General features: G+C 38.9%; 1 protein-coding gene across 2 annotated transcripts; it reads left to right on the top strand.

Moving 5' to 3' along the window:
- Positions 1 to 454: 454 nt before the first annotated feature.
- On the top strand, positions 455 to 25,958 carry SNX5 (sorting nexin 5). 2 transcript variants are annotated; one of them, XM_060774280.2, is made up of 13 exons: positions 455 to 555; positions 5,538 to 5,642; positions 6,410 to 6,520; positions 9,405 to 9,526; positions 10,742 to 10,865; positions 11,258 to 11,353; positions 13,711 to 13,816; positions 13,914 to 13,989; positions 15,849 to 15,888; positions 17,021 to 17,107; positions 18,821 to 18,980; positions 23,178 to 23,263; positions 25,350 to 25,958. In XM_060774280.2, the coding sequence occupies exons 1-13, from the start codon at positions 502 to 504 to the stop codon at positions 25,398 to 25,400; spliced, it is 1,218 nt and encodes a 405-aa protein (XP_060630263.2). In that variant the 5' UTR covers positions 455 to 501; the 3' UTR covers positions 25,401 to 25,958. The 2 variants fall into 2 exon arrangements, with proteins under 2 accessions (XP_060630263.2, XP_067323802.1); XM_067467701.1 differs by lacking the exons at positions 23,178 to 23,263; positions 25,350 to 25,958 and adding an exon at positions 19,361 to 19,558.
- Positions 25,959 to 27,719: the final 1,761 nt, after the last annotated feature.

Below are 27,719 nucleotides of genomic sequence, written 5' to 3'. Positions count from 1 at the left end.
GTGGTGTCATCTGCATATCTAAGGTTGTTAATGTTTCTTCCAGCAATTTTCACCCCGGCCTTGCATTCCTCAAGCCCCACACATTGCATGATGTGTTCTGCATACAAGTTGAATAGGTTGGGTGAGAGTATACAACCCTGCCGTACACCTTTCCCAATCTTGAACCAGTCTAATGTTCCATGGTCAGTTTTGACTGTTGCTACTTGGTCCTTATACAGATTCCTCAGGAGAGAGAGATAAGGTGATTTGGTATGCCCATCCCACCAAGAACTTGCCACAATTTATTATGATCCACACAGTCAAAGGCTTTAGAATAGCCATGGCTATACAGCCCGAAAAACTCACAGAAACCTTTCCCCCATTTCTGCAAAAGGAAATAGAATGGTCTCTTGAGCGCCCTCTTTGGGTCAAAAGGGAGTGAAGTGTCGCTTCCCTTTTTGACGGGAAGAGCTGAGTGGACGTAGTGCGCATGCGCGGCCAACCGAGAGGAGCAGGGCCATCATGTCTGTAGCAGCAGCTGAAGAGAAACCGGAAGAGACGCCGAGCCCTGGCAAGGTAAGAACATAAGAAGAAGAAGAAGAAAGAAAGAAAGCATGAGTTAATACGTTTATTAGGCAACTGTTTATCACTTTGAAGTAACTTAAAGTGTAAGAATAAAGCAATGACAGACTACAGGGAAGCAGGCCAGGGTTCTGCCAGGCTTCTTGGCTGAAGAGAGTGCTGCTTCCACTTCCTCCTTGTTGTTTGCTTCCCGCTTCTTCCATTGACAGAGTTCTGCCTGAGTCTTAAAGAGATAGAGACCCATTAAATGTCAGCCTACTTCTTTGAGGAGTTTGTTTTGGTTTGGAGCAGGCCAACCCAGTCAGTTATGTATCTTTACACTTTATTATTATTATTATTATTATTATTATTTATACCCTGTTTTATTTCCCCCCGAAGGGGACTCAATGCGGCTTAACATAAAAGTGTTATCATAACAATTTAAAATATACAAATATACAAACATCGAGATAGAATTAAATGTAGACAGTATTTAAGAATTCTCAGTTAAAACAGTGGATGTGGCTCTGAATGAGACATGCCGCATTATCACGGGGTGTCTGCGCCCTACACCACTGGAGAAATTACACTGTCTAGCAGGTATTGCACCACCGATCCGCCGGGAAGTGGCAGCCAATAGTGAAAGGACCAAGGCAGAGACATCTCCAGCTCATCCCCTGTTTGGGTATCAGCCAGCACGTCAACAACTTAAATCCAGACATAGTTTTCTAAGATCTACAGAGACACTCACTGGAACACCTCAGCAAGCGAGAGTCCAAAAGTGGCAGGCTCAAACCCAGAACCTCAACCAATGGCTGATACCAAATGAGAGACTCCCCCCCTGGACACACAGAGGACTGGGTGACTTGGAAGGCGCTGAACAGACTGCACTCTGGCACCACGAGATGCAGAGCCAACCTTCAGAAATGGGGCTACAAAGTGGAATCCTCGACATGTGAGTGCGGAGAGGAGCAAACCACAGACCACCTGCTGCAATGCAACCTGAGCCCAGCCACATGCACAATGGAGGACCTTCTTGCACCAACACCAGAAACACTCCAAGTGGCCAGATACTGGTCAAAGGACATTTAATCAACTACCAAACTCACACATTTTGTATTTTCTCTGTTTGCTTGCTTTGTTCTGTTAGAAATGTAATATAATTGACTGGCTGCCCTGACACGAGAAATAAATAGTTAAAAACCATTAAAATAAATTCAGAGCTAAAACCACAGCACCCCCAGAATTGATCTTAAGAACTGTCACCTTTAAAAGCCTGTCTAAATAAAAAGGTTTTAGCCTGCCACTGAAAGGAGAGCAGGGAGGGGGCCATTCTGAGAATTCCAGAATCGAGGGGCAGCCACTGAGAAGGCCCGTCCTCTCGTTCCCACCAATCGTGCTTGAGATGGAGGTGGGACCAAGAGAAAGGCCTCTCCTGAGGATCTCAGGGCCCAGCAAGTTTGTACAAGGGGGTGCAATCAACCAAATAGCCTGGACCTGAACCATCTAGGGCTTTAAAGGTCATAACTAGCACTTTGAATTGTGCTTGGAAACAGACTGGCAGCCAGTGGAGCTACTGCAACAGGGGGGTTGTCCACTCCCTGTAACCAGCCCCAGTTAGCAACCGGGTTGCCACAAAAACAAAGTTTGTGGAGTATAACAACTATTTTCAAAGTAAGTACCGCACAGTTAAACAGGAAATAACACTTTCAAACCAGGAACAAAACATTTTTTAAACTTTGTTATATAGTGTTATTATCGATGAGACACCTTCCAAAGCCCACATCTTACAGACTCGGGGACTTTGTTTCTTTAATTGAATAAACTCACTTGTAGCAGTCTCTCTTTTTTCCTATTGCCTTTCATTTGGATAAGTGAGGAATCTTTACTTCCTGTAAAGACCTGATTTGGTTGAAGACCCACTTATTTGTCTTATTAGCAGTCCATGGTATCCATCGGACTCGCAGCACTGCGCCAATTTCTTCCTACTGTCTGGCTTTCACACCCCAACATAAAAATGGTGAATATGGCAGCATGGACCATCCTAACAAATGTTTGATTATGTATCTTTACACTTCAGGATGTTATCTAGTTTCTTCATATCTGTCTTTCTCAGTCTAAAGGTACATCCACACTGTAGTCTTAATCCAATTTGATACCACCGCCATGGCTCAATGCTCTGGATTAATGGGAGTTGTAGTTTCAAAAGGTATGTAGCCTTCTCCACCAAAGAGTGCTGGTGCCTCACCAAACTACAACTCCAGGATTCCATAACATTGAGCCATGGCGGTGGTGTCAAACTGCATTCATTAAGCGTAGAGCCCGCCTGAGTCTTTTTTCTGATTTCCCATGTTTCCATTTTGGTTAATGACTGAACCAAGGTTTAGGAAATCTTTTACTACTTCATTGTCTTTACAACCCACTTTGGATGGTATAAATCATTTGTGGTCTTTCTCTTTATTTTCTTACAGTTCAGCTGAACCCTGTTTTGCCCTTTCTTTCATGGCTTTCCTTAATAATTGTTCCAGGTCTTCTCTGTTTTCTGCAAGTAATGTGCTGTCATCTGTATATAGTTCCTAGAATTGTCGATGTTCTTTCCCCCCATTTTTCTTTTTCCTCTCAAGTCTAATCATGTTTTCTATAGGATATGTTCTGCATATAAATTAAACAGATGGGGTGCTAAGATACAGTCTTGACTGAGCTCCTTACCAATGGGAAATAATCCAGTTTCTCTATATTGCATCCTGACAGCAATATCTTGTCCAGAGCAGAAATTTATGCATCAGGATAATCAGATGCTGGGGCACTCCCATTACTTTTAGAGGAAACCGTAATTTCTCCTGAACTATATAGTAAAATATTTTGTGATAATCTATAAAACACGGGTTGATAACAAACAGGAACAGGGCAAGAGAATTAAGCATGAAAGAGAGAATGAAGTGTGTATATTAACTCCTAAAAGATCAAACTATATGAGCCAAAGATTCTTCTCCAGATAGCTTCAAATGTGTCCTGATCTAGTGTGGATGGTTTTACTACTATGGATTTTCATGTAATTTCATAATTTATTAGGGCAGTATATAGAGAAATGACCACAGTGATGGTTTCAACAGTCCCTCCAAGCACAGCACAATCCATGACTGGGATGCTACAACAGAGTCTGTCCTCTTGCTCATTTTCTCACAGTGTATTGTCAGAACTTGGAATTCAGACCAAAGGCCTATTGGCAGACAGTGCAATTCTTTTAAAACCATTATTTTATGTTTTGTTTTTTTTGTAGGAGCAATGGTATTATTTGGTTTAACTTCTGCATTTTGTATCATCTGCAATTTCCAAGTCATTTTAAAGGGCAGCCCTACATAGAGTACATTGTAATTGTCTAATCAGGAAGTTACCAGGGCATGGACAACTGTGGCTACGTTATTGCTTGTTCTGGAAATGTTGCAACTCATATACCAGGAGAAGATGGCCCCAGGCACTCAGAGCCACAAGCTCTGCTTGGGTCTTTAGTAATATAAGCCACATCTACACTGACCATTTAAAGTTTCAAACCAGTATTGAAGAAAGTGATTTTCTGTGCAAATGATTATATAGGAAATCCTAGAACCAGTTTGAAGCCAGGATGGTGAGTACATAAACCACAGAGTACACAGAGCTTTCTTTCACATGCTTTTGTGTGAGTTTGAAACTAGTTTTGAACTGTATTAAACGGTCATTATAGATGGGACCAAATATGAATTATATACCTGCTCCCTCAGGGTTAATTAATACATTTAAGTGGCCCATCCGAGACAGATAGCCTACCCAGTTTTCAGTTTATCACTATGTCAGTGGACTACATTACTTCATCACTTTTGTTGATAAATCATACAATTATTGCATTCACATGGTAGTACTAGATTTCATAGAGGGCAACTAGTAGCTGTAATGTGAATACCTAGCACAGCCACAATTTGTCGATTCTGCAGTAAAACTCATTCACCAGGTAATTTAATTTCATCCATTCACTTAATTGGAAAGATAGATCATTCACTTCATATACTAAAATAGTAGCCATACTAGTCTTTTGTAGCAAAACCAACAAATACAGTACACTCTCAGTTAACCAGAACTCAAGTAACTGGAATTCTAAAATAACTGGGGAGAAAAAAATCAAATAATACTGCATTCACAAAACTGTTTTTATAAGACAGTGAAATTGTGTTGCATTAAGGTTGTCTTTATTTGCTTTGGATTATTGTAGTTCAATATTAATATCAAGCTAATATGGAGTTTATAGTATTGTATAGTGTGGGGGCATTAATTAGGCCCATTTTAATAGTAACTCTCAAGCAACTGGACTCTAAGTTTAGCCAGCCTCTACCAATACCCATGGATGCCAGTTAACTGAGAGTCTACTGTATTGATAGTACTATTTCTTCCTTAAGATAATCTTATGGAATTAATGGAGCCACGGTAAGTCAACACATGACTTGAAGGCACACAGGCACTCTATTTAAAAATTAAGGTGTCTTAGGGTTGTTGTTTTTTTTTTTGCAATAAGCAATCAAATTAATGTTCCATGTATTTAGTGAAGCTCATTGAAAAGCATATGCTAAGCAAATCTTTAAGATGTTGCAAGACCCTTTTGTTTCAATGCAGTTTGTTCTTATGTTTCATTAGGTATGTTCCATCCATTACTGAGATCCTGGTCTTAGATTTGTTAGTTTAGCAAGAGATGAAAAAGATCACAGTTCAAGTCACCAGTTCAACAGAATCAAAATAGCCTGTACAGTAGCAGTTCCCAATTTCTGGGCCTCCAGGTGTTTTGAACTTCAGCTCTCACAGTTCCTAACAGCTGATAAGCTGCCTGGGATTTCTGGGAGTTGAAGTCCAAAACACCTGGACGCCCACAGGTTGGGAACCACTGCTGTAGAGGCTGTCTTATCTGCAAGGGGACTGATCCAGATAGAACAAGACATCCAGTCCCTTTCAATCTCTTCTTTTTTCTATTTAAGGTGAGATCTGTGTCTGTTGATCTAAACACTGATGCTTCACTACAGATTGATATTCCTGATGCCCTCAGTGAAAAGGACAAAGTGAAATTCACAGTACATACTAAGGTAAAATGGCAAAATGAAGAGAAAATAAGAATTGGAAGCTATACTTGGCCGTTGTTGACAAGTCAATGTCTGCGCTGCAAGAAGCTATACATTGATAAAAACACACACTAGCAAAGTGCCCCCTTGTTTCCAGCTCACTTCCCATACATCTGTTCACTTCATAGCCCACTTCAGCCTGCTATCCATCATTTCAGGCTATTTATTTATTTATCTATCTGGAAAGCTGGGTATGCTTCATAATAAATTGCATGGGCTATACCTGTCTACTATTCATTTATATATTCTAAGATTACATCTGTGAATTCCATAAAGAAGTAAGCATGCTGCTGGGAGCAATGCCAATTTTCTTGTCTAAATGAGTGTTTTGAGAAAAATAGAGTGGGGTGGGGGGAGATAAAACAATTCAGAAGTTATAGACATCAAAATCAGAAAAATAATTGTTTATTAATAGTTGCAATATTAATTGTTGTGATATATATAATTAATATTATTTTCTATTATATGTATAACTTTCTGGCATATATGCAGGTATAGCTATTGATGTCTTGAAATTGAATAATAATATTTCCGAATTACCCTTTTCCTTAAAAAGATATGAAGGGCAAGAAACCTGGAAGTTGTCATGGAAAGTCTCCATTGGACTCAGAATTTGGGGTGTCAGTACAAATCTGAATAGGTCTAGAAGCGAATACATGAAACTATTCATAATGATAGGATAGGAAGAGTAAGCTATTGATGGGATGAAATGTGCTGCTGATCTCTTTCAGACCACACTACCAGCTTTTCAAGGCACAGAATTCTCAGTTACAAGACAGCATGAAGATTTTGAGTGGCTACATGATGTATTTATTGAAACAGAAGAGTATGCAGGACTCATTGTGAGTATATGCAAAACTTGCTTAAGAGGTTTTGAGTGCCTAAGAGTGGTATTATTTATGCTTGGAGTGCTCTTTATCACATTCTGATAGTCTGGGCTTCCAATTCATGAACCACTGTGAAGTTCAAAGCACCAGCACATCACTTGATCACTCTTAAATCTTGGATATTAGTATGAAAGAATGAATAGGCTCACTGTTGGTCTTTTTATTATTCTGTACAGTCATTGATACACAAATATGCAATCCTCCAGGGAGGAATACTGCACAGGCTTTTCATTATCTAGCCATATTGTATACATTACTTTACATTATGCTTTCATAGGGAATTTTATCTTCAGCCTCTACTTTTCCCTAGCAGCCATTTCTCCTCTTAATCCATAAAGGAAACTAAGCTTCTCATATGTGCCTAAACACACAGGTATCATTATGCACTTAGTAGTATCCATTACAAGGATAATAGGTAAAGGTTTTCCCCTGACATTAAGACCAGTCGTTTCCAACTCTGGGGGCTGGTGCTCATCTCAATTTCTTAGCCAAAAAGCCAGCATTGTCCATAGTCACCTTCAAGGTCATGTGACCAGCATAACTGCATGGAGTGCCGTTATTATACAACGATAATAGGAAGTATCTATTTAGCATATCCTAAACCTTACCAACATTATCTGGGTCTTTTATTAGTCGGGAAAATGAAGTTGTTTTAAAAGTTGTCTTTGTATGACGAAGACTGATACTCAGGTCAGTCTACTATTTCTTTTTACTTTGGGTTGCTATGAGTTTTCCAGGCTGTATGGCCATGTTCCAGAAGCATTCTCTCCTGATGTTTCACTCACATCTATGCCAGGTGTCCTCAGAGGTTGTGAGATCTGTTGGAAACTAGGCAAGTGGGGTCTATATATCTGTCTTTCAGGAATGTTCAGGGTAGGAGAAAAAAACCTCTTGTCTACTTGAGGCAAGTGTGAATGTTGCAAATGGCCACCTTGATTAGCATTGAATGGCCTTGTAACTTTGAAGCCTGACTGGTTGCTGTCTGGGAGATCCTTTGTTGGGAAGTGTTAGCTGTCCCTGATTGATTCTTGTCTGGAATTCCCCTGTTTTCTTTAGTGTTGCTTTTTATTTACTATCCTAATTTTAGAGTTTTTTAAAATACTGGTAGCCATGTTTTGTTCATTTTCATGGTTTCCTCCTTTCTGTTGAAATTGTCCACATGCTTGTGGATTTCAGTGGCTTTTCTGTGTAGCCTAACATAGTGGTTGTTATAGTGGTCCAGCATTTCTGTCTTCTCAAATAATAAGCCATGTCTAGGTTGGTTCATCAGGTGCTCTGCTATGGCTGACTTCTCAGGCTGAAGTAGTCTGCAGTGCCTTTCATGTTCCTTGATTCATGTTTGGGCAATGCTGCATTTGGTCGTCCCTATGTAGACTTGTCCACAGCTGCATGTTATACGGTAGACTCCTGCAGAAGTGAGAGGATCCCTCTTGTCCTTTGCTGAATGTAGCATTTGTTGACATTACTTAGTAAGTCTATAAATAGTTTGTAGGTTGTGTTTCTCCATCACCTTCCCTATGCGGTCAGTGGTTCCCTTCATGTTTTTACATCGCTTCCAGCTTTTCCTTGTTGAGTCAGCTCAGAGATGCTTAATGGCTTTCACTTATACAATATTCTTCTCCACTCAGGCTAAAGACCATAGTAATCATTCTTTTGTGACATAATATTTGGTGACCACTAATTCTTGTCTGCTTTCTGTCAACTTGCGCTGCCACTTCAAGAAGAATATTGATAGGTTGGGATGTGTCCAGAATATGCCAACCAGCATAGTAAAAGCTCTGGCAACCATACTCTGCAAGTAATAGCTGAGGGAGCTGGCTATTGTTAGGTTGAAGAAGAGAGGAGTGAGAGCTTATAGGATAACTATCTTTAAATTTCTGAAGGGATCTAAAAGATGGAGAAGGCTTCATTTTTGCATCTCCAGAGACTAGGACATGAACTCTTGGGTTCAAATAATAAAAAAGTAATTCTAACCAAACGTTAGGATGAGTTTCGTGAAGGAAAAAGCTTGACAATGAACTAGAGCACCCCAAACATTACTGGCTTTTCCGTTATTTAAAATTTTTAAACTGAGGTTGGGTGGATTTCTACTTGATGAATATGATAATCATAATCTCTATTTATATCCTGTCCTCTCTCCCCGAAGGGACTTGGGACAGCTTACAACAGGGGTCCTCAAACTGTTGGAGGGCCGGATTATATTTTTTTAAAAAAAAACATGAATTCCTATACACACTGCACATATCTTATTTGTAGTACAAAAAAACCCACTTAAAAACAGTACAATAATTAAAATGAAGAACAATTTTAACAAATATAAACTTATTGGTATTTCAATGGGAAGTGTAGGCCTCCTTTTGGCTGATGAGATAGGATTGTTGTTCTGTGTTTTCAAGTCATTTCAGACTTAGGTTGACTCTGAGTGAGGGCCGGGTAAATGACCTTGGAGGGCCGTATCCGGCCCCCGGGCCTTAGTTTGAGGACCCCTGGCTTACAACAATCAACAGATTAGACAAAAGACTACAATAAACAATTATCACTACATAAAATGAAAATGATATTCAAATAAAAACAATAATTATGTTAAATACCCCTTAGCATTCTTTCTCGCTCTCTAGTTCTGTGATTCAGTGTGTGACATTGACCCTTGAGACTGAAAACTTGTGATATTGGAGAAGACAATAAAATTAATCGCTCATTTGTTCCTAATGCAGCTGCTCAGGGTGCCAGGGACTCTGCAGTTCAATTATTAAAGCCTAGAAATAATGTGGTAGAAATTACCACAACATTATTTGCCTCAATAGCACTTACTAGCATTGTTGTCTTTCCTCCCCATAAGATTCCACCAGCCCCTGAAAAGCCTGATTTTGATGGCCCCAGAGAGAAGATGCATAAACTTGGCGAAGGAGAAATGTCTATGACAAAGGAGGAATTTTCCAAAATGAAGCAAGAGCTGGAAGCGTGAGTAATTTCTTAGTAAAGACTGTCTGTCCCGTGTAAACATTGTCCCTTGCAAACAAATTATGCAAAGTTAAAGCAGATTTTTAAAGTTTTGAAATAGTATAAAAACATTTACTTGAGTTCAATGTTTGTATGTGTCCCTCAGTTTGAATAAAAGCCTCTTAGTACAGTTAATAAATGTAAGTAAAATATACATATCAAAATCTGATAAATTGACAAATGAAAAAGCAGTCAAAAGCAGCAAGAGGCAGCATGGTAAGCAGTCTGGTAATTTAATTAGGTTTTGAGAGACTCAAGTGGAAGTCTCAATTGAATAATGGAATTCACTGGATGGCTTCAGAGCAGTCACTTTTGTCCATCTGACATACTGCTTTGACAATAAAATGGGTAAGAAGAAAGCCAATCACTATGTAACAAAATTTGAAAAAAAATGTTCCTGGTTTGAAAGTGTTATTCCTGTTTAATTGTGTGGTAGTTACTTTGAAAGTAGTTGTTATACTCCAGAAACTTCATTTTTGTGACTGTCACAAACTATGTTGAATTGTTTGAGACACTATGAGATATTAATTGAAAAACTATAGCAAACTGTGCTGCAGGATGTCTTGCAAAAACAAAGTTTTTGTAATTTCATAAACTTTTTCCATGTTTGAATGATAGAACCAAGTAGGAAATGAATTTTATAACCCAGGAACAAAAATCGTGTTACATAGTGCTATTATTATACTGTACCAAGACATACATGCTGGTATTAAAAATGCCAGCCAAATGCCAAGTGGAACAAAAATATCTTTAAAATCCACTGGGACATAAATTGAAACAGTTTTCTGTCTGCTATTCTATGATTGTGATATATCTTCCTCTGCTATAGTTGATCTTAACAAAATATATCTGTGTGGATATATTTTAATTGCAATTGAAGGGATCCTGAACAAATATTAGTTGCTATTGTTATCATTATAATGAATAATAAATCAGAGCAAAACAGTTTCTGAATCATGTTTCCTGGGGTCAAGGAAATCGAAGTCCATTATATTGAATCCATACAGTTTGTCATAACAGTCAAGTATCATTCATTTTAATAATATTTGAAAATACAATTTGCAATGCCTTCATGCTTTCTAGCAGTGGGACTTGCAAAAGTTTAGACTATATGTTTAAAGTTGCACTGCTAACTGATGTACATATGCATGTATTCTGTGTTTTGTTCCATTCCAGGGAATACCTTGCTGTTTTTAAGAAGACTGTATCTTCACATGAATTTTTTCTTCAGCAGATTTCAGCTCACCCTGTTCTTAGCCAAGATCACAACTTCCATGTCTTCCTTGAATATGATCAGGATGTAAGGCACGTTGTCTTTTAAACTGTCAGATTACATAAAACTGCACCAAGCCAAGCTTTATTCAAAGTTCCTTTGCTCAAGATGTGATTCACCTGAGAGAATTTATAATAAAACCTCTGTTTATGTACTACAAAGCTTTGTTGCCATGTAGAGCCTACACCCTATGGATAACAGCTTAGACTGTTACAGTGATATATCTCCTGCTGGAGTGCCTCCTGATATGATGCTGTATGTTGCTTGTTCAGTAAATTACAGGTTTCTATACTACAGTATGTTTTATTTAAGTAGATATCCAATAGTATTCGGTATTGTTATTCAATTTATTTAAATTATAGTACAATAATAACAAAGAGGTCATTACTTTTTGCTCAGTTTTGTCCTATTTCTCCTAGCTAAGTGTTCGGAGGAAAAACACAAAGGAAATGTTTGGCGGCTTTTTCAAAAATGTGGTAAAGAGCGCTGATGAAGTTCTGCTCTCTGGCGTTAAGGTAAGATCTGTTTTCTGGTTAGGTCTTTTTCATGTTCATTTACATTGTTCAGTTGTCCAAACATATATATCTTTATATGCCTAGATAATAAAAATCTCAAGGCATATTTCTTTTTCTGTACAGGCTTAAAGAAAATATAGCCAGAATATATTTCTTAAATCTGGAGGCAATGGGGCAGGGATCTCAAGGGACCGTAAAGCACACCACATGGCTTGTGGACCGCATGATTCCCATTCCAATCGAGAATGTGAAGATAATTACAAATATATATTTGGGGGGGGGGGGGGTTGTTTGCTAGATTTTTGATTAGAAGAAGATACCAAATTCTGCACTTTTAATTTGTACATAATGAATAAACCAGGTAAATTCTCAGTGTATCCTAAATACAAATTTAAAATAATCATATATTCATACTTTTGAAAATTTAAAATCAATATAAAATGTTTTAGACATACTCTTGTAGTCCTATATACTATTTTTCAGGTATCCACCTGTAATGACAATTTGGTCCAGTGTCTGCATAACGATTTCATAAGCACAAATAACAAAGAGAGCTTGGAGTAAGAATCCAATTGAATTTGTGGAATTCAGCTTGCCCAGGCATATAAATCATAAAATAGGTATAAAAATCAAACATTTACTGATAATAAACCAGCATTTGCAAGGCTTCCTAAACAGGGTGGTTTTCTCTTTTTTATGAAGTTTAGCTGAAAATTATTATTATTATTATTATTATTATTATTAAATTAGTATATATTTAGTAATGTTTGGGGTTGTGATAACACAGCAACCCCAGGTTAAACCACTAGCTGCAGAAAATTTGCTGACCAAAAGGTTGGCAGTTTGAAGCCACCAGTTGGGGTGATCTCCCGACTTTCAGCCCTACCTTCTTCCTACCTAGCAGTTTGAAAGCATTCAATGCAAGCAGATCAATAGGTACCGCCTTGGCAGGAAGGTAAAAGGGCACCCCATGCAGATATGCAGACATGCCGGCAGCACAATCTGAGATGTCCATGGACAACAGGCTCCTCAGCATGGAAAAATGGAACAAGAGCACCTCCCCATGGCTGGAGTTGAGCATTGCCTCCAGATGCGAGAGATGGAAAAAGGGGAAGGCCTTTCCCTTTGTCTGTGTTGTATGTTGTTGTTCACTGTGTGTTGTGTATTGTAATCCTCTCTGCATTATCTCTGGGGAGATAAACCGGAATATAAATAAAGTGTATTATTATAATTATTATATTTCTTGCAGAGTCTGCACTGTAAACACTGTATGTTGTTGCTAACAGAGTTGTGTAAATGGGTGACACACGGAAACCTACAGTGAGCTACCAAGGGGACCCCATTTCGGTTTGGGACCCACAGTTTAAGAAGTGCCCTAACACACATGCAGAATGAGATCTTGAAGAATGTGATAGGAGACAGCTTTGGAAAAAGAACTGTATGTCAGCAGCCAGACTCTGATATAAGTCTGACAGCTGTGGGGAGGATGTGGGTCTGTATTGAAAGAGTAATGAGCTGTCATCAAAAAAACAAAAACTTGAAAATAGAAAATATGCGACCACCATCCAGTGGCCTCTTTATAACTTCAATTGTAGCTGTTTGATGGACTGCGTTGGTAGTAAATAAGTTTGAAAGCTATGAAAGCTGTTGATTCTCCTCCAGTTCGAATATTTTTACTTTTTACTTTACTAATACTTTTCTGTGCCATTATTATTTCTGTTATTAATTAATAATAAATAATAATACTCCACTTTTTCCTCTAAAAAAGAGACTTAAAGCGGCTTACTGTAAAAACAGTACAATACAATTTACAACCTAAAAGTATACAAACATAGGTTTCTGTGACTTTGTGTAAACCATGCAAACTGGCGCTTTTGACGTCTCTCTCCCTATGGAGGAAGAGCAGACTGCAGAATGGCCTGTTACTTCTAGTTTTCATTTTCTTTGAAATTTTAATGTATGTTTTTATATCTTGGGAATACAAAAGAAACTGAAAGGCCCAAATGGAGTAGAAGAGGTATAAAGTGAGTAGCAACATAGACCTGAATTTTGCAGTCTGGGAGGTATTGCCTTTTCGCAGCTGTTTAATGGTGATTAATCAATGAAAATAAAGTTATATTAATTTAATATAAAATGGGATTCTGTACTGCTTTCTGAAAGTAAAAGTAGGTACAATCCTCCATAAAGTCCTTTACAAAACGCACTTGAAACAGTAGTGGCAATTATATATAATTTGCCACTTTGTCCTAAATCTTCATACTTACAAGCAATATTTCATATATTTGCCAAAGTTTGACACTACTAGGACTGAAACAATACTTGTGGTATTCTGATCACTCTAAAATCACTTTTTCCAGGAAGTGGATGATTTCTTTGAACAGGAAAAGACCTTTCTCATAAATTACTACAACAGAATCAAGGAAGCATGTGCCAAGGCAGATAAGATGACAAGATCTCATAAAAGTACGTGTTTGCCTTTTTAAATCTATTAAGTCACTTCCTTAAAAGTTTTTCTCAAGTTTGCAAGGAACTGAAATATTTGTGCATTCTTTCTCATTAGATGTTGCAGAAGATTATATACATACTTCAGCTGCTTTCAGTAGTTTGGCTCAGGAAGAGCCAACTCACCTTAAGAAGTAAGTTCACGTTATTTTAGTTTTTTTCCAAAATACTCTAGCAAAATTCTCAGATTTTGTACAGTGAATAAATTGGTTTGGATTTAATTTCTGATGTCTTTAATATAAAACTGGAAAACAGTATTAAAAATTAAGGAAAAGTTAAACATGGGAATTGGTAACTTTCTCTTTGGTCTCCTTGCAACTTCTATTGGCTTCCTGCTATTTCCGTATATTGTGCTCCACCTTTCCTCCTTGTTTCTGTATTTCCTATTGCTTTTGTTGCTAGTATTTTCAATTGCCTTTTTATATAATTGCTATCTTTGGCTTCACCTTAAATTTGATTTCCCCAACTATGAGTTGCCTCAGTCCCTTGCTCATACTTATCCTCATATAAAGTTCTTACTTTGTATATTGACTATACAATGCAGAAACAATTCTGTCTGTTCGGTGTGCTCATACCAAATAATAATAATAACAATAAAAAAACAAAAACATGGATGTGGCTCATAAGTGGAACTTTAAAAAAGGAGACAAAGGGCTTGATTCTTGCAGCCCAAGAACAAGAAATCAGAACAAATGTCATCAAAGCCAGAATTGAAAAGCTGACAACAGATTTCAAGTGTAGACTCCACTGGAACTTGTGCCACAAATACCATCTGCATGTGACAAAAACTGGTAGGATCACAAGCCTGAAAAAGTTATACAAAATGAAAATGCCAAACTACTCTGGGACTTCCAAATTCAGACTGACAAGAGTTTTGGAGCAAAATACTCCTGACCTCATGATCCTGAGAAAAAAAACAACGAAGTATGGATCATCAATGTTGCAATCCCAGGCGACAGCAGGATTGACGAGAAGCAACTGGAAAAGCAGACATACAAGGATTTAAAGATCAAACTGCAAAGACTCTGGCACAAGCCAATAAAGGTGGTCCCAGTGGTGATCGGCACACTGGGTGCAGTGCCTAAAGACCTTGGCCAGCATTTAAAAACAATCAATGCTTACAAAATTACCATCTGTCAGCTGCAAAAAGCCACCCAACTCGGATCTGCATGCATTATTCACCAATACATCACATAGTCCTAGACACTTGGGAAATATCCGACGTGTGATCCAATGCAACAGCCAGCATCTTGTATGCTGTGTAGTAATCTAGTTGTGTATCAAATAATGATGATGATGATGTTAGCAGTAAGCAGCAAATAGGTACAAATGTACCATAAATATCCGCTGTGTTACTTAACTGGATCATAAAATGTAAGCAGTTCTTTACCCGTTTGTTCTCTGCATTTTAGAACATCAGTTTTCCTCACTATTGTACCCTTGCCCATTTTTTCCTGTCTGAATCCTGGCTTTCTAGGGCAAATACTCTGTCTTCATTCTTTGTTCTTTCCTGTCGTGCTTGCAGAGGTGATGTGCATGGTATCATCTTGGAAAGAGTGTATTGAAATGAATTGCTGTCTGTCACAAAGCTTTGCCATGTAAGCAGCAGACTGGATACATTCTCCAGATTTTCTGTTGAATGGGTTGTGGCATGGGTAGCAGCTTCCATTAATCACAGCATGGGATGACCACGCTTTCTTATAATTCCATCTCTCTCTCTTCTGATCTCTGCTTCGGGATCTCTGTTCTCATTCTTTCATTCTTCCATCTGTGCCATAATAACTTGGCAATCTTTTAAAATGGATATTTCTGTTCAAACATATAACACAGAGCGAGCAGTCGTCCAAATGTTGTTAGTTAGAGAGACCTCAAGCGTCATCTCAACCAGCCTTTGATTGTTGCAGAACATCAGTTGTTGAAGTAGTAATGTTTGTATAACTGCAGGTTTTAGGAGATAAAGTCAATGTTCTCTTCTTGCCCTCTTTCTCTCCAGGTATTTGTTGAAGATTGCTGAACTCTTTGAGAAACTCAGGGTAACTTCATTTAATTTACTAAATATTTACACCTCACCCCCCCCCCCCCCAATAGTTGATAGGTCTTATTCTTATGAAACCCATATGGGCTTCCTTTCTAAATGCTTACAGTTCACAAGTCAGACTCTGGAAGATCTTGGAGTTAAATTCAAACTCACAACAATAAAATCCTGGAGACAAGCAGTTTATTTCTTCTTTCCACAATCCTAAAAAGACAGTTCTAACGTTTTGCCACTCAGACCTCCTGTATACATATCAGCCCCAACTCCCATCTACCCCCTAGTGGCCAAACACTGTGCCCACAGTCTATTTCCCTCACAAAACAGTTGTCTTATCTACACTATCTTCCCAAACTGTACCCAGGCTCCCCCCCCCCCCCCTTTTATGGCAGAGAACCGAAGCAGGCAATCCCAGGCTGATACGATGATCCTATTATCACCAATATAACCTTGAAGAATTTAATATTACAGCCATTGTTTCAGATACAAATCCTCTAGCACCACTTCCTTGAATTGATCTTCTAGGAATTATCAAGCTAATTGTAACAATGCTTAGATGATTGATTTAAAAGGGTTACTATGGCTGACAACACCAACACTGAAGAACAGTGCAGCTAGTCCTATCTAGTTATCAATTTACACCACCAACCAGTGTAGCTGAAGCTGTTTCCATTTTTAAACCATACCTAAAGACATATTGAAGTGGACTGTTTGTTCAATTTACCCCCTTCATTTTTTTTAAGGGTGTCTTTAAAAAAAGATGCTTTGTTCACTACATGCACATTTTTAAAATGTTAATTGATATAACACTGTATAACATGATTTTTGTTCCTGGGTTAGAAATTGTTCTATCATAAAAACATGGAAGAAGTTTATTAAACTGCAAAAACTTTGTTTTTGCATGACATCCTACCGCACATTTCATTATAGTTTTTCAATGAATACCTCTTAGAGTTTCAGCCAATTCAACATAATTTGTGGTAGGCACAAAAACAAAGTTTCTTACTACTTTCAAAGTAAGTGCCGTACAATTAAACAAGAATAATACTTTCAAACCAGGAAGAGGTTTTTTTTTCAAATTTTGTTAAATAGCATAATTAATGCAGCTAGTAATTCTGTCATTTTCTCCATAGAAAGTTGAGAATCGTGTTGCTTCTGATGAAGATTTGAAACTATCAGAGTTACTAAGATACTACATGCACAATATAGAAGCAACAAAGGTGAGTTCTCTCTAAGGGCTCTTTGATGCTTTGAGAAGAAGAGGTTAAGTTAACTTAAAAAGTCAACAGATAATACCTTCAGTTTTTGAAAAATACAAAAACCAGTCAGTAAAATGACAAATACTGCAATAAAAATGAGAAAAAGATCTAAAATAGTAAATGTTAAGAACAGCAAAAAACTATTTTCTATAAACTTCTATAAAGGTGAAGTTAAATGACCCACAATACAAACTGAGCTTCTAAAAATAGATTTTATATTAGTATATCCTCCTTTTCATCCATCATGGAACTCAGAATGGCAAGCATGCAATTTACTACATTTCAGCAGGTTGGCTGCGACCTGTGTCTTCAGACCATCCCTTTGAAAGTGCATCTATTATTATAGCAATCTTTAGAAGATAATTCTCACTGAAATGATAAAACACATTTGACAAGCATTTAAGGAACTATTTTTAGAAACTGAAATATTTCTGTTTTTAAATGGCAAACGCAAATTGAACTTTTGATTGCCCACCAAACAATGTCCTGATGAAGGTGGATGCCATCCCATATTAATATATCACATGACTAAACTTATTGCTGAATATGTGTGAAATATTTTCCAGTAAACTCATATCTGTCTTTATCCATCCATGTAAACATCACTAATAATGGTTTTTGTAATTAGGTCAAATGCAAAATGATAGATCATGAACACAGGAGTGCTGTTGCCTTCTTCAGTAGTTCTGATACATCTTGGAATGCTTTCTGATTAGAATATATTTGTGTGTGTGTGTGCATATACACCCACACACACACACACACTTATTTATTTATTTATTATTTGCAATATTTGTATACCACCCTTCTCAACCCAGAAGGGGACTCAGGGCAGTTCACAAACACATACACACACACACAAGTCAAAATATGTCTGCATGTTTGTTGATTGGTTTGTACCTCAAAGGCTCCTACATGGCTTGATGAATCTGGACAACACCTGGGCCTTCATTACCCAATTTAAAATAACAATGAGGTTTCAACTACAAAATCAACTCTGTTGGGGGCAAGGGCCCCAAAAGGTTTTTTAAAAACCCATATATTGATAGAAAAGACTAGCTACTGACCTGTAAGTAAGTAGGTACACAGTGCTCAGATGCAGTCATGATAGGGCAGTATATAGATAGAAAGGATTAGTTACTGGTAAACAAAATGGCCATACCATGAAACCTATAACAGCCCTGAAGGTCACAGTGGGGACATCCAGAATTTAATAACGATTTATATTTTAAAAGCTCTGAGGCTGAGAAACTGACTTCCAAGAAAAGTTGAGATGAAGGAAGGAAAAGGGGAAGGGAATAAGGGAAGAAAGAATGAAAGGACAAAAAAAGGAGGGAAATGGGAAAAAGAAGAAAACACAAAGGAAGAGGATGGGAAGAATGAAGAGAGGGGAAGGTGTATGGGGGAAAGCTATGGAAGAAGGAAGGGAGGATAGAAAGAAAGGAAAGGAAAGAGGTATTAGGTATATGGGGAAAATGAAGGAATAAAGGAGCCACAAAGAAAAGGCAAACCTGGGCAATGTTGGGTATTGAAGTGCTGGGTATTTCTATTTTAAATATGTTTCTATATATGCTAGTAGTGATAGTAAGTAGAAAATAAAACATAATTTTGGATTAAATAATTTTCTCTCCCGAAAATAAACAATTAATTTTCTTCTATAACGGATTATTTTAGGATCTGTTACATAGACGCACGCGGGCTCTTTCAGACTATGAACATTCAAATAAAGCATTGGATAAAGCTAGGTTGAAAAGCAAAGATGTAAGATTGGCGGAAATCCAACAACAGGAGTGCTGTCAGAGATTTGAAAAACTTTCTGAATCTGCAAAACAAGGTAAAGCTCATCATGCTAAGAAGATTCTCTTCTACGCTGTACATTTTTTGTGATCATACGTGCATTGCAATACAAATACATAAAGTGTACCAGAGTGTTTCTCATTCTCCTGTGATGGGCAGAGGATATCCTCAGGCAAGTTGTCCCTCCCATTCACTCCAACAGGCAGGTTCTTTGACCAATGGGGGAAAGGGCTAATTCCCCCCCCCCCCTCCTTCTGTAGAAGGGCAGTCCTGCGATCCCCCAGTTTAATGTCTGCTTCTGCTCTGTCTGTACTCTCCAAGATTCTCATTTCTCTTCATTTTCTCACTACCATTTCTAGCTACAAAAAATCCTTTCTTCTTTCTTTCTACAATTCTTTCTTTCAACCTTTACTCTAGCTCTCTCTCCGCTTCCTTTCCCCTGGAAGAGCCGAGGCCATGAAGAGGGAAGGAAGCTGTCCGGGTTTGATGGGGGACTTCATGTCCCATCCTTCAACCCAGCATGATTTGGGAACTGCCACAGGTGAAATCCACACCCAGGTGGGCCATGCTGCAGTGTGGAAGGAGGTTGCTGCTGACCTGTGCTTGCTGTGGTGAGTCAAATGCACAAGTGAGAGAGAGTCTGGACTATGCCATCAGGGGTGAGTGAGGCCAGGGCCTTGGTTTCTCCCATCCCCCTTCCCAGTGTGGCAGACCTCTATGATAGAAGAGCTGCCACTTAGATCAAAGTGATGGGCTACTCACCCACATCAGTTTCAAGCCAGGAGGGGAACTGAGCCAAGAGGAACTGGGGAGAATGAGGAGCTTTTTCCTCCTGAAGCTATAATAAAGGGGATCCAGAGGATGGGAGAGTACCAGCCACTCAGTGAGGGAAATACATGATGGTTGCCACTTTTCGAGGACATAGAGAGGACAGGGAATTTGCCATCCTGGGGCACAAGCAGGCCATGGCGCCTCTTCTCTCACTGCCTCTTATACACTCTTGCAAACACCACCATACTTTCTAGTAAGACTAGACCTAATCAGCCCACTCTTCAGCCAAGGAAACTGACAGCAATGTACTCTCGTCTTCCAAAAAGGAGAAACATGACCTTTCAGAGGATGAGTAGCAGGAGGAGCCCTATACATTAAGGCTCTTCAGTCCCAATACTTCCTTCTGAGGTTCAGCACAACACTTAGAATGCTGTCCTAGAATTTCTCGGGCCCTCCTATACAGCTACTAGATCCAATTCTTCATCTTCAGGATTTCTAAACAAGCCAACCAGGGTCCCCTTTATGACATGGCTCTACTTAACCATTTTATGTCGGTAATTAGCAAAGAAAATGAGTAAAATCAGTCTCCTCCAATAATTCCAGCTCATGTGCAATAAAGTTTTAGACTCTACCTAAAAAGATGGTGACCGTACAGTCTTATGGTTGCCTTCAAAGGGCTGTTGAATCCATGGAGGGAAAATTTGAGCATACAGAGGGCCAGCTGTAATTTTTTTAAACATTGTAGTCAGCGTTCTTTAATTTTTACCAAGTTTAGGTCACTGGATGTTATTTTTGATAATCACTTTTGATTATCTGCCATGTGGACTACGGGTAATGAAAATTGCAACTCCACAACACTTGTGGCTTTGAGGTTGGGGAAGGGTTAAGAACATTTCAAAGTCAAGCATCACACCCACAAGTCTTTTACTAAATCCAAACCCCACTATTCAAACCCCACGTCCCTTTTATATTATTATAAAATATTGTTATATTATTATTATCTCGACTGAATAGAACAAACTACAGCCTTTCAGATGTCAATGCATCACAAGTCCCATCAGCTATAATCATGTCTCATGAAAAAGAAGTATGGGAATTGTTATCCAGGACATGAAGGGCCATACACAATGACATGGGTGGCCATATTTGGCCCACAAGCCTTAAGTTTGACACATGTGCCTTAGATCTACACCGTGGCCCAACCGTTTAGCAGGCAAGGTTCCTCTCAGACCAGAGGGAGCAACTGTCTCCTGCAGTACTTAGCTTGGGTGAATCTTGCCACAGAATGTCTTCTACTCCCTACAGCAGTGATTCTCAACCTGTGGGTCCCCAGTTGTTTTGGCCTAAAATTCCCAGAAATCTCAACCAGTTTACCAGCTGTTAGGGTTTCTGGGAGTTGAAGGCCAAAACATCTGGGGACCCACAGGTTGAGAACCACTGCACTATAGGAACATTGATACTTATTATGAGATGGCCATTCTCTGTAGTGAGTAGAGGTCATTTCTGACCCTCCCATCTGCTTGGCATCATCCTCCTCAGAGGGAAGAAGAGGTGTTCCCTTGAACCCTTCCGTAAAGACATCTAATGTTTTGTTTTTCCATTCATCTGCTCTTCTTGTCTCAACCTAGTCTTCACTGGCACAGTTCAACTTGTAAAGGGAAGCATTCTTCATCTGCTGGGCATTAGTCTGGGCGATCATGGAAGAATTAGATCTTTTTTCCCATTGGTCATGGAGCTTGCCTATCGAAATGTGTGAGAGAGATAACCCACTTTAGACCGTCCTTTGCTTATTACAGAGAATTCCATCTCACATAAGTGTCAATGTTTTTATTTCATGTTCGGACTTGTTGTCTATTGGAAAGAATGAACTCTGGTTAATGATACACAAAGAAGTAATCGTGTGGCTGTATTGGTGATTGGGGATCATTAACTTTTTGTGGCTCCACCTCCTAGTGGTTGAAAAGATAGTAAATGGTCCTAAGTGATTGATGGGGCATCCTTAAATTGTAGGTATAATCTCAAACTAGTATGAGATAGGATATGGGAGCCTGGCTACAATTAGGACAGGATAACGTATCAATTTCACTTATTATTATTATTATTATTATTATTATTATTATTATTATTAACTTTATTTGTACCCCGCTAGCATCTCCCGCAGGACTCGATGCGGCTTACACGGGCCGAAGCCTCAAAACACGATACAATAAAACATAACACAACAATAAACAAAGCAAATCAAAACAATTAAGCAAAATAACCACAATGACAATACATCAAGACACTATTAAAACTGGTTCGGCCAGCGCAATGGGGTACAGGGTTAAAAGTGCTGAGATGGCAGGAGGAACGTGGGATTAAAAGTGTGGTGTGCAGCAGCATTGGTTGTGCTAAAGTGCATCTAGGACTTGGGATGGGGATTCCTAATCTGCGAAGGCACATCGGAACAGCCAAGTTTTTAGGTTCCTTCTGAAAACTGCCAGAGTAGGGGCCTGAGGATCCTTCTTTAACTATAATTTGAACACCAAAACAATTAAAATGTAATGCCCAGCCTGCTTTTTTCTGCTTTGAACGCCATGTTATCCAAGTGCATATGTCAGTGTTTAAAGGATGGTTACTAGATGTTAAATCGATAGTCTGTTTTTATACAATACAAAATTGGAAGGGGGAATTATAACAGTAGTACCAAATTACTGGTGTTTTTCCAGATTTCACAGTCTTGCAAGCTCCTTTCTTATTCAGGGAGCAATATATTGTGAACCCTCCAGATCTGCTGTTTCAGAGGCATGATTTCCACTAACCACGGATCATCATATCCTATACATAAAATGGCAAAATGAACACAGACATGCTAAAGCATCTGAACATATCACCACCATTTAATAATACAGGACACAATTCGTTACTTTACTGGAGGATCCACTGTATTGGTTTTGTTTTCCTTTTGAAAAGAAGCCAAAGGCTTTGGGAAAGATCGCTGAACGCATGACCTTTTGCCTGCATTGGTTTGGTGCAGACATACAGGTGTTAGTTCAGGGTCAACATAATGTTGCATGTAGGCTGCATGTCCCCCCGAGAGGTTTTTTTTAAATAGCCCCTTTCTTGCAAAACAAAAGCTTTGGGAAAGGAGATGTCACTTTTTCAGCTCCTGAAGGCCTTGAGGAGCAGCAATTGGGCTTGCAGAGGTTGAAGGACCTTCTCGGCTTGCTAATTTTTTACTCAAATCCAAAAGCAAATCTAGAACCACTTCCAGTGAACTTCTGCTTTTGTTACTATGTTTTAGCCTTTTTCTATTTTAGAGGTTGTACAGCCTGTTGAGCAACAAAAAATGTGCCAGAAGTCTCCTCTTCAACATAGATGGAGATACATAGTTCAGTACTCCTATAAGCAGCAGTCTCCCAACAGATTCCCGATCTCTTAAGAACACTATTCTCATCATATGTGTGTTTTCTCTCAATGACAGAACTGAACAACTTCAAACAGAAGCGAGTCGCAGCATTTCGTAGAAATCTAATTGAAATGACTGAGCTCGAGATCAAACACGCAAAGGTATATGTTCAAAAGCAAGACTTGCAATAACAGGCTATTCTAGTTGTGTTTCGGTTTATTATTTCTTTGAGCTGCTGAAGGGGGACTATTCTAATGCAAGAATTACCCAAGCAGGAAATGGATAAACAATTAAATAACTTGAGCTAAACACTTATTAATAATGTGAACATTTTATGCTATGTAAGGTTATATCCTGATTGTTTTCATGAATTTATTTATTTATTTAGGATATGTCTATCATGCCTTTCTCCGCAATGTGGCTCCAAAGTGGCTTACAAACAGAATACAAACATTAAAATCCTTCAATCAGGAGAACAAAATAGATAAAACTGTGATTAAAAACAATCAATAAATCCCACATTTCAGTTAGAACCATAACCTCCTTCCCTATGTATCCCTCCTCCATCCTTCCTCATTCTTTAGGCAGTTCCAAAGGGCTGGAGCCATACCGAGAAGGAGCCTTCTCTGATTACGTGTAAACGCATACTGGTAGGGGCTCGCATATTGATTCAAGTTTCCCTGCTTGATCTGAGGGATATATGGGGGGACGCAGTGCTCCAGATATGCTGGACCGAAGCCATATAGGACTTTATAGGTGATGACCAGCACCTTGAATTGAGCCTGGAACCAGAGGGGCAACCAATGGAGCTGCTTCAGGATAGGCATAGTATGCTCCCCTGAAGTTAGCACCCATCAGAAGTCTGGCTGCTGCTCACTGAACAAACTGCAGTTTCCGGATGTTCTTCAAGCGCAGACCTACGTAGAGCGCATTGCAATTGTCCAATCTGGATGTAACTAATGCCTGCACCGCTGAGGCCAGGTTCGTAGTGTCCAGGAATTGGCGCAGTTAGTGTACAAGCTTTAGTTGTGTGAAGGCCAACCTAGTCACTGTCGCCACCTGGGCTTTTAGGTTTAACGTGGAGTCTAGGATGACCCCCATACTGGTCACCTGAGATTTCCGGGAGAGTTCAACCCCATCCAGCTCAGATTGAAATCCCTCCTCCAAGACACCAGTAGTGCCTCCATCTTGTCTGGATTGAGCTTCAACTTGTTCACCCTGGTCCAGTCCATCACTTCTTTCAGACAACAGTTCAGGGCAGGACTGCTTCCTTGGCATCAGGTGAAAAGGAGTAGTAGAGTTGGGCATCATCCGCATACAGATGATACTGAACTCCAAAACTCCAGTTGAACTCTCCCAGCATAGATGTTAAATAATATTGGGGATAAAGATAAAGCCCTGTGGGACCCCACAGCCCACCGGCCATGAGGTCGAGCAGGACTCCCCCAACATCACTTTCTGCGACTGGTCCGCAAGAAAGGAAATGAAAAACAAATCTGTAATGTGAAAAGGAGTTTTCGCAATAGTATCCTATTAGTCAATGCAATGTAATTTAGTTATGAAGGTCCCATTGTGTTGCTGTCCTTTGTATGGCTGAGTTCTATATATGTCCAAACTGGACTAGGCCTTTTCGAAAAATTCTGATGAATTCTTAAATAGAAGGTCATGGGTGGATAGATGTTGTCAGAGTGCAGGTACCATCGTCCTTATCATTAGTGATGGTGGCTAAAGCTGATTGAATTTGTTGTCCACAAGTTGTTGCTTTGAGATGTCGTTGACCTTTTGGCACTTTGTCATAGACAAATTTTGTTCAACAAGATAAATACATCAAATGATGTAAGTCGAACATGTATTAATTTCTCTAAGGGCCTCCTGTTGGTTCAGTGGGTTAAACCACTGAGCTGCTGAACTTGCTGACTGAAAGGTTGGTGGTTTGAATCCAGGGAGCGGGGTGAGCTCCTGCTGTTAGGCCCAGCTTCTGCCAACCTAGTAGTTCAAAAACATGCAAATATGAGTAGATCAGTAGGTACTGCTTCTGCGGGAAGGTAATGGCGCTCCATACAGTCATGCCAGCCATATAACCTTGGAGTAGTCTACAGACAAAGCTGGCTCTTTGGTTTAGAAATGGAGATGAGCATCCCCTCCCAGAGGTGTACACAACTAGACTTAATGTCAGGAGAAACCTTTACTTTTATTCATTTCTCTGGTCTTTCTTGCATGCTGACTTAATTGTGTTTTGTTTTCCAGAATAGTGTTTCTCTTGTCCAAAGCTGCATTGAAGTGTTCAAGAACAACTGACTCCATCTTTGTTTGATTGTGAGGCTGGTGGAAAGTCCCCCAATAACTGTGGTCACTTAACAGCCATATGGGTGTTCTTTTTCTAACTTTGTTTCTTTAAAATAACTTTTTTGGCTCCAAAGTTAACTATCCTGGCACTAATGATAATTGATATTGAATGTAAAAATGTATCACATATAGATTTGCTTGAAATGCAACTAACACTGTGTAAATTCATCAAGGGGAGCAAAAAATATGCATATTGATAACGGAAAAAAATATATTGTATCAGAAACTGGCTTCTGAAAAAAAAATGTTTAGCCTGAAATGGAGAGTATATAGTGGAGAGACTCAAGATTGCAATCTCTTGTGCTCTTTGCTGTAAATCAATCATGATTCCTAAATTCTCAAGCTATACTTGTAAGTTGCTACAGCAAATTCTTCTACTATTTTATAAGGAAGTTCCTTAACCTTCCATTTCATACCCTTCCCTTGCAGAGTATTTTCAATTCAATGTTTGTATGCTTTTGAATGATGCAAAAATAAAGATGCATACTCATTGTGCTATTCTTGATTTAATACTTTTGAACAGCATTTAATTCATTAGGGGTCCTCTCATTTTTTATCATGTCTTCTTTTTTGTGTGTGAATCATAGCAGGTAGATGACTATTTGTACTTGTAAGTATGTAAACAGTATGGTTTGCTTTAATTTGCTGGAGAACTTTAGGATCACAACTAAGATTGGTGCAGCTTGGGGACTCTGTGTGGGAGGATTGTCAGGAATATATTGGCAAACTCACCACTGGCCCTACTGATGCAGCTTGTGGTGGTGAAGGAACCAAAACTTAAGTAGTCCACAAAAGATTGTGTTACCACTAATTGATTAATCCTGAATTGCCACGAGACTTTGTGGTACAGCTGATTATTATGGATACCTTTCTAGAAATTAATCTCCTTGGTCAATTGCAGATCCTATCATGAATTACTTTTCAATTACTTTAAAGCATAGGTTCTTTTTATTGCAATTTCCAGTGTAAGAGGGTAGATCAGATTACAGAAAACAGACAAAGAATGACATTGGACATACAGATTCTATGCAACTATATTGTATGTATAACAACTTACAGTTATATTGGACTAACAAACAGACAAAGGGGAGTTACATTTTCACTCAGCATTCACACCACATGTACACGCATTCATCCTCAGGCATTCAAATATTATCATATCATTTTCTCCCTCCTTGGAGAAGCACCTGTTAGGCCAGACTCTGCTTCCCTGCAGCCTGCCAATGTATAGTTCTAAAACTATACATAACTTAAAAAAGCCAAAACTTCTTCCCTAAGCACAATGCCAAGTACCAGATCTCTGTTTTCCATACAATAGAACCTGACTCCCTGCACAAAATCTAAGGCTCCAAAAGTGCACTTCTTCCTCTTCCCTTGGGAAAGATGCTCCAAAATGACCAGACTCCTCCAGTGCAAATCTGCTACTATCCATAGGTACACTATCTCTCTCCTTCGCATGGAGCAGAGCATATTTGGTGGAACAGACTCTTCAGGTATGCCACACTTTAAGCATTATTAGAATGAGTATTCTATAGGAATATTCTGCTAATGTAGACCCAAAGTTGTAAATTAATGATAGATGTCTTCCATCCTGGCTCCATCTCAGTTTCCTGGCCAGATGTTGATCTTCTTGATTGGTGTTGATTTTATGTTGACTTCCTTCTTAACATAAGGAATTTTGCAAACATTCTCTTAACTTGAAAGAACTGTTGTCACAGTTCTTATCAGAGTTTCCTTTTCACTTCTTATTAGCAGGTTTTAATCACAGTCCAGAAAGCAGGTAGTTATTGCAGGCCTTAATATTTTACTGGTGTCTCCAAAATTATTAACTCCACTCATACAACTTCCATTCTTCCATTCATTCCCATATATCAATATTAAATTCACATTTATCAAATCTGCACATTGAATTTCTTATCAGTCCCAACCCTCAACTAGGACATAAAATCATTCTACTGGCAAAATAAGTAGTGTAAATCAAACACTTCTTTGAAGCTGACAGAGCTGACTTTTGCCCCTCTTCTCTACTTCACATTTGAGCCATATATCCATAGTAAAGCACTGGTTGTAGATCTGGCCAGGTTCCTATTGTCACATGAAATAAATAAACTAGATTATGATTTGAAATGGCATGGCATGGCCCCATATTGTGTTCTGTTGCATTGATACAAGCAAGAACTGTGTTGAAAGAGAATTTTGGATACATGGTTTGGCCATGGACAAAAAGGAACCAGCAGTTTATCAAAAACAGTGCTGATGTTCTATCTTGGA

This window comes from Anolis sagrei, chromosome 4, assembly GCF_037176765.1.
Source record: "Anolis sagrei isolate rAnoSag1 chromosome 4, rAnoSag1.mat, whole genome shotgun sequence".
Classification (NCBI taxonomy): domain Eukaryota; kingdom Metazoa; phylum Chordata; class Lepidosauria; order Squamata; family Dactyloidae; genus Anolis; species Anolis sagrei.
Note: the sequence above shows the minus strand (reverse complement) of the source record. Positions and strands in the feature narration are given on the sequence as shown.